This window comes from Phaethon aethereus (genome assembly GCF_964289735.1).
Source record: "Phaethon aethereus genome assembly, chromosome: 1".
Lineage (NCBI taxonomy): Eukaryota > Metazoa > Chordata > Aves > Phaethontiformes > Phaethontidae > Phaethon > Phaethon aethereus.
In genome coordinates this window covers 117847860-117861946 of record NC_138575.1, presented here as the reverse complement: position 1 = coordinate 117861946, position 14087 = coordinate 117847860, and the positions used below count along the sequence as shown (strand labels likewise).

At 46.1% G+C, this 14087-nt stretch overlaps 1 protein-coding gene across 1 annotated transcript; it reads left to right on the top strand.

Moving 5' to 3' along the window:
- Window positions 1-578: 578 nt before the first annotated feature.
- On the top strand, window positions 579-1800 carry DNAJC28 (DnaJ heat shock protein family (Hsp40) member C28; the record flags this gene model as incomplete). The annotated part of the gene is made up of 1 exon (XM_082005567.1): window positions 579-1800. One exon carries the CDS (start codon window positions 579-581, stop codon window positions 1695-1697), a length of 1119 nt encoding a protein of 372 aa, XP_081861693.1. The 3' UTR covers window positions 1698-1800.
- Window positions 1801-14087: the final 12287 nt, after the last annotated feature.

Here is a 14087-nt window from a genome sequence, read left to right as displayed (position 1 = left end):
TTCAGTTGTTGCTGTGAAATACCAAAAGGGTAGTGTAATAATGAAATCCTTTCAGAATGTACCAGGTAGTAGATCCTGAGGCACTGGTGTATGTGAATAGCAAATTCAGTTGCAGGCTGAATGTAGGTGTATAGAGGAAAAAGGAGAGGCTGGTTTCAGCAGAGTTACTGCTCAACGTAAAGCATATTTCCAGTTTATGTTGCACTGAGTTTGCAGAAAGGCATTAAAGCTTTGGCCTTTTGGGAATTCGGCAGTACAAAACAAACCTGTGCTACTGTTGCTGTACCAGGAGAAAACTATATTGTGAATTAATTTTCATTTGCATTGTAATACTACTACTTCAATAGTAATTAATAAGAAATGCAGATTTCAATATTAGTGTGTAAAAGAAAAGAACATTGCATACTGTTCTGAAATTTCGTAGGATTTCTTTAAATAATATAACAAGTTAAAGATAAGACTTAAATCATGTAAATTCTTTTAAAAAGCATATTTAACACAACTTTTATAAAAATGTGTTTATAGGTCATTGTTTATAATGTAGCTGCATCTGAAGAAATATAACGTGGCTTTGTCTAATGCTGAATAACAACATAGGGCATCATTTAATGGTACGTCAAGCAATGATTCCAAGAAACCTGAAGCCGTTTCCTTACATCTGTGGTAACAGAATGTTTTCGGGTTACAAACCTAAAAGAAATGTCAAGGACTCTTACAAAATTCTTGAGCTTGCGGAAGGATGTTCCCTGGATGATATCAGAAACTCATACCGAAGTCTTGCCAAAAAATACCATCCAGACAGCGGCTCTGCCACAGCTGATTCCGAAGCATTTATGAAAGTGGAAGAAGCATACAGAGTCGTGCTCAGTGATGTGGCAACCAAAAAGAAATCAAATGAGAATAACGAAGAGGAGGAAGATCAGCTCAAATCAAAAGCACCACAGCATAGACACTACTTGAGTTTCGAAGGCGTTGGTTTTGGAACACCAAGCCAAAGAGAAAAGCAATACATGCAATTTCGAGTAGACCGTGCTACTGAACAAGTGTTGGAGTACCGTAAGCAGAGACTGGAAAGCCAGTATGCTGTGTCTGACCTAATGAAAGCCAAAGATGTGAGGCAGAGCAAAAAGGTGAAGATAACTCAAGCAGTTGAACGGTTGGTTGAGGACCTCATCCAGGAATCGATGGCGAAAGGAGACTTTGACAATCTCAGTGGCAAAGGAAAACCTTTGCAGAAATTTTCAGACTGTCCACATGTTGACCCTATGACTCACAACTTGAACAGGATTCTGATAGACAATGGATACCAGCCAGAGTGGATCCTGATGCAGAAGGAAATACGGGAAACCATTGAGCGGTTAAGGAAGAGTATAGTGGCATCTAGAAGTAAGCTTGGAGGGCCAATGACACCATATAGGCAAAAGCAATGGAATCGTATTTGTGAGCAGTTTATAGAAGATATCAGGAAATTAAACAAAAGAATTGACAACTTCAATTTAGTTGTTCCTATTCTGAGCAGACAAATGGTGCACTTCAGTGCTGACAAAGAAATTGTTCGAGCACAGAAGACTTATGAAGCTTTGATGGAAAACAGAGAGGCTTCTAATGCAGACGCAAAGGAAAATGAAGACGAAAATGTTAAAAGGTTTGGGTGGAAGTCTTCTCTGTTTAAGTGGTTAAACCTTACACTGAAATAAGATGATACTAATGCATCTATCTTGTCAAGATTTTGAATGCACTTTGTTCATGAAACTTGTAGCGCTAGAGAAATTTCAAGTACACTGAAAATGTAAAATCCAGCTGTCCACTGTTACACCAGTTAAAAGGAATTGGGCTGTCTGATACGCATTTGCAGGTGCTTAATTGATTTATTTGTGGATATTGTTAAGAAACAAATAAATTCAGTTATCCTCTTGCAACTCATTTTACTTCTGCTTAAATCAAAACTAACGCTTCACTTTAGCATAGAGTATAATCACTTTTACAGTCTGTTACCTTTCAAAAGGTGAAACTGAGGCATAACAAAAATACGTTAAGGACGAAGTGGAAGTAAAAGTCTTGCTGTGCCCTGTTAGTTTGACTTTTATCCTTTCTTATTTGAATGCTTACAGCTCAAATTGTTGACAGGTTTCATGCATTTCTTTAAAGTACATTCATCTCTTCAAGGTTAAATGGGAATGAAGGGAGGGTTCTGGATATCTGGACTTGGACTGTACATTCTGCTGAAGGCCATTTTTGGATCTGGCGTTTAACACACAAGGAGGTCTCGGAAAGCATCCGAGCAAATAAGGAAGACTGACCAAAACTGTACACTAGTTGAAGGGCTCTTTGGAGGTGAGAGGAGAAGGGATATTAATTTTCAAAAGTAATTGCATCATTTAAATATTTTAGAATATTGGCACCAAAGGCCATACTGTGAAATACTGCTGTACTGTTAAGTTTCTGGGCAGTGGCTTGGAGGGTGGGAAAATCTCCATGGTGCCAAAGATTTATTTATCTTAAGTAACCTCTCGGCTCCCCACACAATCTGATTTTCCTGGAGGACTTTGCCTTCGAAAAGGTGTCACTATATATATTGGTATTTGTGTAGCCCCTCCTTCCTCACTCATGTCCCTGTGACTTGGACTGTCAGTGTGTCCACCTGTGCATGAGCTGTGCTGTGCCCTGCCAGTCTGTAGGAAGGTGTCCCACAGACTCTGGTATGCCACGGAGGGGGAATTTCCACTCTCAGAGGTTCAGAAATGAAAGCTAGATGATGATCACAACCGTCCTTCGGCAGACGCCCCAGAACCAGCAGCGTCAGGGTTGATGTGTTTGCTTTTGGGCAGAGAAGGCTGCACATGCTCCTTTTGGTCTTTGTGCTCTTGCTTGTGTAGATGAGGTCTTAACGTGCAGGCAGAACAGTATTTTTGTTTGTTGGCATAATGGATTAATTGAAGTATCATTTGTCAGAGGGTATTATATAATCTAGTAATACAACTGAATATATTTATGGTAAACACTTGGTCTTTCAAGTCTTTGTGTTACAGCAAATAAGTAATAATGACAAGATATTTGCCATGTTTTAGAAAATAGGGCTAATCTCAGCTTCATTTAACAGACCTTTTTGTAGGAATTAAGGTGGCAAAAGTAGAAAAAGTGGCATTATGTGCAGACTAATCTGTTGCCCCTAGGTCATGCCACTGGGGTGCTTGCGCTGTGCTGTGTCGTGCCGTGCCCTGGTGTTAGCTGGAAGGATTAGATCATGGCTATTGGTTTCTTTCTGCTGAGATTCAGGTGGGAGGCAGGGGTATATTAGCAGTGCGTAGATCAGCTGCGCCAGACAGAAATTAATGTACTCTTCAAGTTTGCAAAGATGGTAGGAAGTAATGGGTATCTTGCAGATGTAGGAGTCAAGTCTTACATAGTGAAGTGGGAACAAAATGTGCGTGTAGTCTTGATGTGTCATGTAAGTAGCCCCAGTCTAAATGCTCAGAAAGAAAAATGAGGTTCCAGGGCCGTCCTCTGTTTCTGGGGACTCAGTAAGAGCTCCTTTCCTTTGTGATATGGATATGATTCATTGAGATAGTGGTGTTCGACCAAGTGATACCAGAAGGCTTTGACCTTGTAAGTTCCTCACTCACTTTAGCAGCTGTGTGCATGAATGTCTGTTTATTTCAATGACTTATCTGTGTGTTCTTGCTTTCAATGAAAACTGTAACTTAAACATACTTTTACAGAAGTCCTTTGACATAGTGCTCTTAAAAACATCGGATTTTGATTCTCATTATGATCTACAGGAATTGGATCTGAACTGTTGCTTAAACTAATCAACTAATCCAGTGACAGATTTAAAAAGAGCTAATTGCAAATCAAATGCAAAAGAGTAAATAGAAACCAGACTGCAATAAATCCAGCTCTGGTGGAATCCACTTTGGCTCACAATGAAGGTAAGTATCAGCAGTTTAAATATGAAGTTGCCGTAATGGATGAGTCAGCATACTGAGTGATTTTTAAAACTACTTGGTTTTAAATGGAGTAGACATGACCTGACACTTGGTGCTTTAAATCAGCCTTACACTGTTGTCATGAAAAATTGCCAGGCATGAAAATCCATTTGTTCACCATTTATGGCAATGATGATGAAAAAAAAATACGTTTTTCTTTTCCCCAGGTGTGTAGAGGAGTATATTTTTGCAGGGCTGGTCTATTTTTCTGTTGCTCTGAGCTCACAAAATCTTAAGAGCAGTATTTAGTCAGTAGTTCTAGAACAAGTAATACCAAGTACTGCATACGAATTAGAAAAATCCAGGAGAGAATGGCCTTCAGAAGTTATTTTTCCATCTGACTCTAGACTGTTAATTTGAATTTGATAACTGTTACTACTGACCTCAAAAGGATGAGGTCATTGCTGATTCCAGATACAAATACATGTTGCTTATTCCCAGAACTCCCTATGTGTTGGTCTAGTTACCATATGGCTTGTGGCTTGAAAGGCTTATCTAGATGACCTCTTAATATGAAGACAAAATATTATTTATATTTATTATTAGGATATATTAACTGAGGTTTCAGTTTTTCTCAGGGCGAGGGATCTGTTTCTTGCCCAACAATCTGATGGCTCTTGCAGGCGCTGTTAGCGAGCCATACAATGACATGCGTTAGTGCTTTCCAACAAAAGGAAAAGACAGCTGCAGACTATCTGAAATAATGTCTTAGGCTGTCCTATGAACTGAAGAGTTTCTAGATAGGCTGTAAATGTTGAGGCCTGTTGAATATCCCTGTGTTCCAGAGTAACAACGGCTCTCGGGATGCGCGGGGAGTTACAGAGAAGGCTCTGAGGAGGAGAAGTCACGAGAAGTAAGAGCAGGGCATGCGTGGTAAATCTTTATTCTTGCTGGGAGAAACTGCTGCTACAGGGTGTGGTGTCTCCCTCAGAAGTTGTTTCCCTACCAGTTGTGTTTCCCTGGATGGGGCAACCACACGGTTTACCTTCCCACAGCAGAGATCAGCTGTTGAGAAAATGGAAACCTGTGTGTGCACGTATAGGGGGTGGGAGGGGCACTAGGAAGGGTCTGGGGAGGAGAGAGGAGAGTAGCAGGGAAGCAAATGGCATGTAATGCTTCCAGATGGGGGTGAGAAGATGGTGGCCTGTGTATTAACAGGGCAGAGGTTGGAGAGTAGGCACAAATGAATTGCAAAAAATACTGGCTGTGATCCTTTTCAATGAACAGCAAGGCAAGAGCTTTGTTACAAACTTTTTCTTCATGGTGTTGTGCTGAGCATCACGAGTAAGGAACAAGTGTTCCTGCTGACCCTCTCTGCAGTGGGTAGCCTCTTCTCTGGGCCAGATGAAGTGAGGAAGGAGGAGCTGCTGCTTCAAAAGATGACTCTGGCCCAGCTCCAGGCATGGTGGAACACAGTGAGCATGTATGACTGAAGGAAAAAAGGAGGGGAGCTGAAAGTAGAGGGCTCCAGGTACAACTTCTGACTTTGAGTGGGATTTCATGGGACCACAGCTTAACTGTCTTTTAATGAGCAACTGAATATTCCGTTGCCATTCGGTCACGTCTTTACGGGCCTTTCTCGCAGTGCTCCTTTTCTTACTTGGTGCCCCATATTGTGCTTCGTTGTTCTTGAGCAATCTGCTTGAAGTGCCTTCCTCTTTTTTTGTTTATCCTGTTCCACTCTTAAATTTCCACTTCTCACTTTTCAGATGGATTCTGTACTTTTTTTTTACCTTTCCAGAGTGTGGATTTTCAAGACTAATCACTTTCCTAACTTCAGTATTTGAATTAATTCAAGTGCAGCATTTTCCCCTAGTATCTCTAAAGGCTTGACATCAAATCAGACATTTTCTGAGAAGGTGGTTCTTTCTTAAGGTACCTCTGATGCTGGTATCTTTCCAATGCTTTGGCAAGAAACAAGCCAGAAAGCCAGAAAAAGAGAACTGAATCCTGTGCATGGGAAGCGTGAAGGGAGTTCACCGAGAGTCAAAAGTTTTGGGTCAGTTGGTCTGTTTTGGGCACATTCAAAAACCACGTTGCAAGCAGATGTCTATTCACGTCCATTCTGCAACCGAAATGCAGAGAAACGCGCTGGGCTCTCCCCAAGCATACAGAGAGATTGTGGGGTGAGTGGCGCCAGGCAGGGCTCCCCACTGGCTCAGCCCCAGCCCCTGCTTGCTAGCTGCCTTGGGGAAGGGGGAACATGAGGAGCAAGAAGGTGAGTGTCGTCAGGCTGCTAACGAGGGTGGTGTACGGGTCATGCAGTTACTGCTTGGACTGTCTTGAAGCTGGCTGGGAAGTGGGGTGAAGTCAGGAGGAAATAATTCGGATGCTTCTTCCTGGACAGCTGAAAGAGGAACAGGGAATTGCTGATTAATTCTCTTTAAGTGAAGCAGGCCTAGGGCTAAGGTGTAACAGCACTTTGTGGTGATGTATGAACGTTCCAATACGGGAGCTGCTTGAAACAATGCTCAGGTTAGCGTACTCTGCTCTACCCGTGCGACACCGTAAGGCGGCATGGGTCGTACGAGTTTTGGGAGCTGACCGGGGCGGGGGGTGTCTGATGCGGCTCCCAGGCTCGCGGGCGGGGCGCCAGAGGGGGCAAGGCGGGCGGGGGGCGGGGCGAGGCGGGCCCCGCCTCACCGACAGCGGCCGGCCCCGCCTCACCGACAGCGGCCTCCCCCGCCCAGGAAGAAAATGAGCGGGGCTTGCGCCGGCCCCTCTTGCCGTCGGTCGCTCCGGTTGTTGGCGTCGGCTGCCGCGTCGGCCAATCGTGGTGCCCCGTCCTCACCCAGCCTCCCTAGGTGACGCGCAGCGCTAGCTTCCGATTGGCGGGCGGCCGCGTCGCTCGTGGGTCTCTCTGCCCCCCCCGCCCCCGCAGGCGGAGGTTCTCGCGCAGGACGGGGGGTAGGTGCGGCCGTTGTTTTCCTACTGCTCCGCGGGCGCCGGTGGGGGCGAGGGGCGGCGGGCGCGGCGGCGGGGAGGGGGAGTGGGGCGTTGGCGGAAGGGTAGTGCGGGACACTCGTGTCTGGCGGCAGCTCTTGCCCGCTTGTCTCCAACGGCCCTCGCGCGTGCCTTCCGGTACCCGTGAGCCGTTTCCCTCCGCTTCTCCTCGCCCAGCCGCGAGGGACCCTCCGCCGTGGGGAGTACCGGCTCTTCCCTCCGGCCGCCCTCGGAGCCTGGGGCGGCTCCACCGGTCCTGGCTCCCACGCACCTGTGGGTGCTGGCCGGGGACAACGCGAAGGGGCTCCCTGCGCGCCTCGGGGCGGGGGTCGTCCGGCCGCGCCTCCCTGCCCCTCACGCCGGAGCCGTGAGCGCGCCCGCAGCCGCAGGGAGTCAGGGCCTGTCCCCCGGTGCCGGCGCGTCCGGGGGGCAGCAGGGCCCGTCCCGTCGCGCCCCGCCGCAGGGCCACAGCTGGGTCTCTCCCAGGTCGCCGTTACCTGCATCTAGGAAAGGAGGCGGTGGGTCTGAGTAGAAAGCTTCAGGTCCACAGACGAAAACTTTAAAAAATTACTTATTTTTTCCTAAGTAGTGCAGCCCTCGGCGTAACAATTGCTGTCAGGACTTCGATGGCGGCTTTGTGATTCTGCCTCGTATTGCCCTGTCATGGCTTGAGCCCATTAAATAAATATTGATGCACATAGTATACTCTTATGAGCAAAAATAGGGCTGTGGATAATTGCAGAATTGATCTTTTTTGTCTGCATCTCTCAAGTCTTCAAACTTTAATAGCGCTCCTAAAGAATACTTGCTTTAGATAGCAGTCATATTGCTCTAGGGCTGAGCATCACACAGAATCGTGTAAGGCAATTACATGTTTAATAATTTTGACACACAGCCTTATTTTTGTCTAAATTCATTTAAAATTCCTTTCTTTCCTCCTGTCATTCTGTAATGCTTAAAAATTAGGCAATATAGCATTGTGTTACAGTGTATAGGAAACTGAAAGTGAAACTGCATGTAATTACTGAAATGAGTGGGTGGTCTAAAGATGCCCCTTAAAAAATTATGGTGGACTTAATAGAAATGTGCATATAAGCTCCTTACAGTAATTCCACCAAATATCTTTTCATAGTATACACGTATGGGGAAAGTATGTGGCTTAAAGCATATTCTGATTGGTTGCTTGTGGAAGGTGCTGTCATCTTTGAGGAAAATAGGGTGTTTTTTCTTGACTTTAAATTTCTTTTCTTCTTTCTGTCTTACCTTTTGCTTTCTCCTTTGGAAATAGGAGGACCTGTTCCTTGCTAACCTGATGGTATTCCAGGGCCCTTGCGCAGCTTAAGACATTTCTTTGTGCAGGATTTTTGTATTTTTTTGCATCTGCTTTGGTATGTTGTTCAAATGAAATCAATTCACTGTGGGAGAAACTGATTTTCAGATGAAAATTTTGAGCTCTGATTCTTGTGTTTTCATTTCGCTTCATTTGTCTGAATAATATACTAGTTGTTTTAATCTGAGTGCTAGTATCTACCAGGTATTATTTTTACAGTGAACATAAATGTCCTTGTTAGTTCTTCAGTCACCAGTTTGTTCTTGTAAGTGTTCTTGTGTTTCTGTTTATTGGACATGAGTGAGAAAGGTTTCCTGAGAACAGTGGGAGAGCTCGTCTGCCCTTGGAAAAGGGGAGGAGACAGATTGTAGGAAGGGCATTGAAGGACAGCTAATGCAAGGGTTTTTACCTGTTTCCTTCCTGTGAAGTATGTGGATGTAAAAGTTTAAACCAAGAGAATGAGTTCTGTGCCTTTATTCAGGTAAGAAAGTCCAGCTGGAAACATCTGTCGTCATCAGAGTTTTCTGTCTGTGTAGTAGGATATATTTGGGCTGAAACCTATGTATGTGTCCCTATTAAGCCATATGAGGATAATCTTTTGCCTAGTCTTTATGGTCGTGGTGGAGACTCAGCTTCACAATGTTGCTGGTCTTTCACAGTTGAAATATAGCTTATTATTTTCTTCCTTTTTTACTAGGCGTGTTGAGAACTACATACATATGGAATGTTACCATAGAATCACAGAATGGTTTGGGTTGAAAGGGACCTTTGAAGATCATCTAGTCCAACCCTTCCTGCCACAGGCACGGACATCTTTCACTAGATCAGGTTGCTCAAAGCCTGGTCCAACCTGACCTTGAACACTTGCAGTGGTGGGGCATCCACATCTTCTCAACATGTTCCAGTGTCTCGCCACCCTCAATGTAAAAATATTTCTTCCTTATGTCCGACCTCTTTCAGTTTAAAACCATCGCCCTTGTCCTGTCACTACAGGCTCTGTGTGGTGGGTTGAGCCTGGCTGGATGCCAGGTGCCCACCAAAGCTGCTCTGTCACTCCCTTTTTCAGTTGGACCGGGGAGAGAAAATGTAATGGAAGGCTCGTGGGTCAAGATAAGGACAGGGAGAGATCACTCAGCAATTACCGTCACGGGCAAAACAGACTCAACTTGGAGAAAAAAAATTAATTTATTGCAAATCAAATCAGAGTAGGGTAATGAGAACTAAAACCAAATCTTAAAGCCCTTTCCCCCCACCCATCACTTCTTCCTGGGCTCATCTTCACTCTGGATTTTCTCTACCTCCTCCCCTGCAGCAGCACAGGGGGACGGGGAATGGGGATTGTGGTCAGTTCATCACCCATTGTCTCTGCCACTCCTTCCTCCTCAGGGGGAGGACTCCTCACACTCTTCTCCTGCTCCAGCCTGGGGTCCCCCCCCAGGAGACAGTCCTCCACGAACTTCTCCAATCTGAGTCCTTCCCATGGGCTGCAGTTCTTCACCGGCTGCTCAAGCCTGGGTCCCTTCCACAGGGTGCCATCCTTCAGGAACAGACCGCTCCACCCTGGGTCCCCCACGGGGTCACAAGTCCTGCCAGCAAACCTGCTCCGGCCTGGGCTCCTCTCTTCACAGGTCCTGCCAGGAGCCTGCTCCAGCGTGGGCTTCCAACGGGGTCATGGCCTCCTTCGGGCATCCCCCTACTCTGGTGTCGTGGTTTAGCCCCAGCCAGCAACTACGCACCACGCAGCCGCTCACTCTCTCCCCCACGGTGGGACAGGGGAGAGAATCGGAAGAGTAAAAGTGAGGAAACTCATGGTTTGAGATAAAGACAGTTTAATAAGTAAAGCAAAAGCCGTGCACGCAAGCAAAGCAAAACAAGGAATTTGTTCACCACTCCCCATGGGCAGGCAGGTGTTCAGCCATCTCCAGGGAAGCAGGGCTCCGTCACGCGTAATGGTTTCTTGGGAAGACAGACGCCATAACTCCGAACGTCCCTCCACCCCTTCCTTCTTCTTTGTCCCAGCTTTATATACTGAGCATGACGTTATATGGTATGGAATATCTCTTTGGCCAGCCTGGGTCAGCTGTCCCAGCTGTGTCCCCTCCCAGCTTCCCGTGCACCCCCAGCCTGCTCGCTGCAGGCCAGCATGAGAAGCTGGACTGTCCTTGAGTACTTAGCAACAACTCAAAACATCAGCACCTTATCAACATTTTCCCATCCCAAATCCAAAACATAGCCTCATGCTAGCTTCTATGAAGAAAATTAACTCTGCCCTGGCTGAAACCAGGACATGTGGCGTGGGGTCCTCCCTGGGCTGCAGGTGGAGATCTGCTCCAGCATGGAGCTCCATGGGCTTGCAGGGAAACATCCTGCCTCACCATGGGCTTCACCCTGGGCTGCCGGGGAATCTGTGCTTTGGCACCTGGAGCACCTCCTCCCCCTCCTTCTTCACTGACCTTGGTGTCTGCAGGGCTGTTGCTTTCACACATTCTCACTCCTCTCTCCGGCTGCAAATGCTGCCTGCCGTTTTCTTCCCCCCCTGCTTAAGTATGTTGTCCCAGAGGCGCTACCACTGTCGCTGATGGCCAGCGGTGGCTCCGTCTTGGAGCCGGCTGGCATTGGCTCTGTTGGACATAGGGAAACTTCTAGCAGCTTCTCACAGAAGCCACCCCTGCAGCCCCCCCTGCTACCAAAACCTTGCCATGCAAACCCAATACACCCTGGTAAAAAGTATCTCTGTCTTTTGTATAAGCCCCTTTTATATATTGAAAGGCTGCAATAAGGTCTCCCCAGAGCCTTCTGTTCTCCAGGCTGAGTAACCCCAACTCTTTCTTCCTAGGAGAGGTGTTCCAGCTTTCCTAAGTGAGAGGCCCCTGTTTTTGTGGCCCTCCTTTGTACCTGCTCTAGCAGGTTCCTGTCTGTCTTGTACTGGAGACCCCAGAGCTGGATACAGTACTCTCAGGTGTGGTCTCATGAGAGCGCAGCAGAGCAGGAGAATTGCCTCCCTCAACCTGCTTCTTGTTATGCAGCCCAGAATACAATTGGCTTTCTGGGCTGCAAGCATGCGTTTCTGGCTCATGTCCTTTTTTTCCACAGAGCTGCTCTCATTCCATTCATCCCCAAGTCTGTACTGATATTGAGGATTGTCCCATCCCAGGTGCAGGACCTTGTGCTTGGCCGTGTTGAACTTCATGAGGCTTGCACAGGCCCACTCCTCAAGCCTGTCAAGGTTCTTTTGGATGACATCCCTTCCCTCTAGCATATTAACACCAATATCGTATAATATCTAGCTGTTTATTTAACAACTTGTGAGATGGTGGCCAACCTGTTGCATTTGGGTTGGCTCTGTAATTCCGGTCAGTCCTTCCAGTAAGTCTGATAGGCACTATGCTTCCCTTTTAAATGAGAGCATGGGCAAGCAGTTGGCTGGATGAATTGTTCTGGCATCCTGCAGTCTGATTCCTGCTGTCCTTTTCTCTCGGAACCCCACAACCCTTATTTGTTGTGCCCTCTGCATGTGGGTGTCCTCAATGAGGCATGCATTTGATCAGAGGTGGTGGTGTCCTCTCACAAAGAGAGGAATAGCCACATGTTGGTCACAGAAGATAGGCACATTCAGTAATGCTGGAAGGAATGGTGTATCACTGCTTTTTAGTGATGTATCTGTGAAGTCCGTACACATACGGAGCTATATCAGTAGTGAGAGGAATCTTTAATTTTTTATTTTATTACAATTATTATTTTATTATAATTTTTTTTTGTTAAGTGGGGCTCTCTTGAAATACCTCTATGAAAGATTCCTTTGAAGAATTCTGAACGGCATCAGTTAATGTTTAGATCATATTAGAAAAAGGGCAGCAGCGTTAGCCCTTCTATTTCCTTTTACTGCCGACTGTATTCTTGTGTGTCTGCTCCAGCAGTAAGCTTTCCTTGTGAAACCAAAGAGGGTTTCTGGCATTAGGCATGCGTAGAAATAATTCTAGACTAGTCTGTGTTCTGTTGCAAATTCTCTGTACCTTGTTTCTCCACATTTGTCAGCTTATTCCAGTGAAACAGGAGAACTGCATTGTCAGTTACCAGTCTTTGCTGTAGAAAGATGGCCAGCAGATAGTGTTTATTTCACCTGTTCACATTGTATAGGGTGCTTCTTTCCTGAGCACAGAGATAAGGTTAAAGCTAAGTGTAGGTTTGTGAGACAGCATCAAGCACCAAAAATACAGTTTCTGACAGAATAACATGCTTTGGCAAAAGGTTGCCTTATAGCTTAGAAGGTATTAAACAAAATCAACTTTTTCTAGTCCCCTACCTTCACTGGTTTGTAAACTAATGCAGTTGTGATAACTCCATTTGATATCCAATACAATTAGGTATTGAGAGATTTTGTCTTAGATTTGTGAAGTGAGCAAAATGCCTCTGGTTTGTCACCTAATGTTTAAGAAATGCCTAATAATTAAGACAGCTTTTTGTGCAATGCATGGTATCCATAACATTTCTCATTACTGACTTTGCAAAGTTGGAAGTTGTTTACTAGGATAAATGCTAGTCAGTTTTTGATTGGAAGTTGACTTAATTATATTAGCTGGCAAAACAAACTCTATAATCCTTTTAAATCATGGAAGGGAATGAATTTTTTAATTTAATTTCAGTCTTTTGAACTGGAGCATTCTTGTAGGAGTAAGAAGATTTCTGTCATGAAATCATCCAAGAATGTAACAGGCTGTTTGTTCAGTAACACAGACTCAGAGCATGGCTGGAGTTGGAAGGCATCTCTAGAGGGCATCTGGTCCAACACCCCTGCTCAGGCAGGGCCACCTAGAGCTGATTGCCCAGGACTGTGCCCGGATGGCTTCCGAGTATCTCCAGGGCTGGAGACTCCATCACCTCCCTGGGTTGCCCAGGTGCTTGGTCACCCCCACAGTGAAAAAGTGTTCCCTGATGTTTCGAGGAAACACCCGTGTTTCAGTCTGTGCCCGTTGCCCCGGGCCTGCCGCTGGGCACCACTGAGAAGAGCCTGGCTCTGTCCTCTCTGCACCTTCCCTTCAGGCATTTACATACACTGATGAGATCCCCCCTTGAACCTTCTGTTCTCCAGGCTGAACAGTCCCAGCTCTCCCAGCCTTCCCTCACATATGATGTGCTCCAGTCCATTCACTATCTTTGTGGCCATTGGTTGGACTTTCTCCAGTATGTCCATGTCTCTTCTATACTGGTGAAACCAGAACTGGACACAAGTGTCCCAGGTGTGGCCTCACCAGTGCTGAGTAGCGGGGAGGGATCACCTCCCTTGACCTGCTGGCAATGCTTTGCCTAATGCAGCCCAGGCAGGGGCGCATCACTAGTTCATACTCAACTTGGTGTCCTCTAGGGCCTTTTCTGGCAAGCTGCTTTCCAGCTGGGCAGCCCCCAGCACATACTGGTGCATGGGGTTGTTCTTCCCCAGGTGCAGGACTGGGCACTTCCCCTTGAAGTTCATGAGGTTCCTGTTAGCCCATGTCTCCAAGGCTGTTGGGGTACCTCTGGATGGCATCCAAGGAGATGGTGAAAAATATTTTCTATTGTTGTTGACATATCTGAAATAATTTTTTCCAGTGGCTTTTCTTGACGTGCTTTCTGAATTGCAGTAGAACTTTATGTTTGAAGGAGGTGATTTTATTTAGATATGTTAATACTATTTAAATGGTCCATTATGGGAAAAAATTCCGGGCGGAAAAAGTGCCTGGAGGAAAAGGACCTGGGGGTGCTGGTTGACAGCTGGCTGAACATGAGCCAGCAGTGTGCCCAGGTGGCCAAGAAGGCCAACAGCATCCTGGCCTGTATCAGAACTAGTGTGG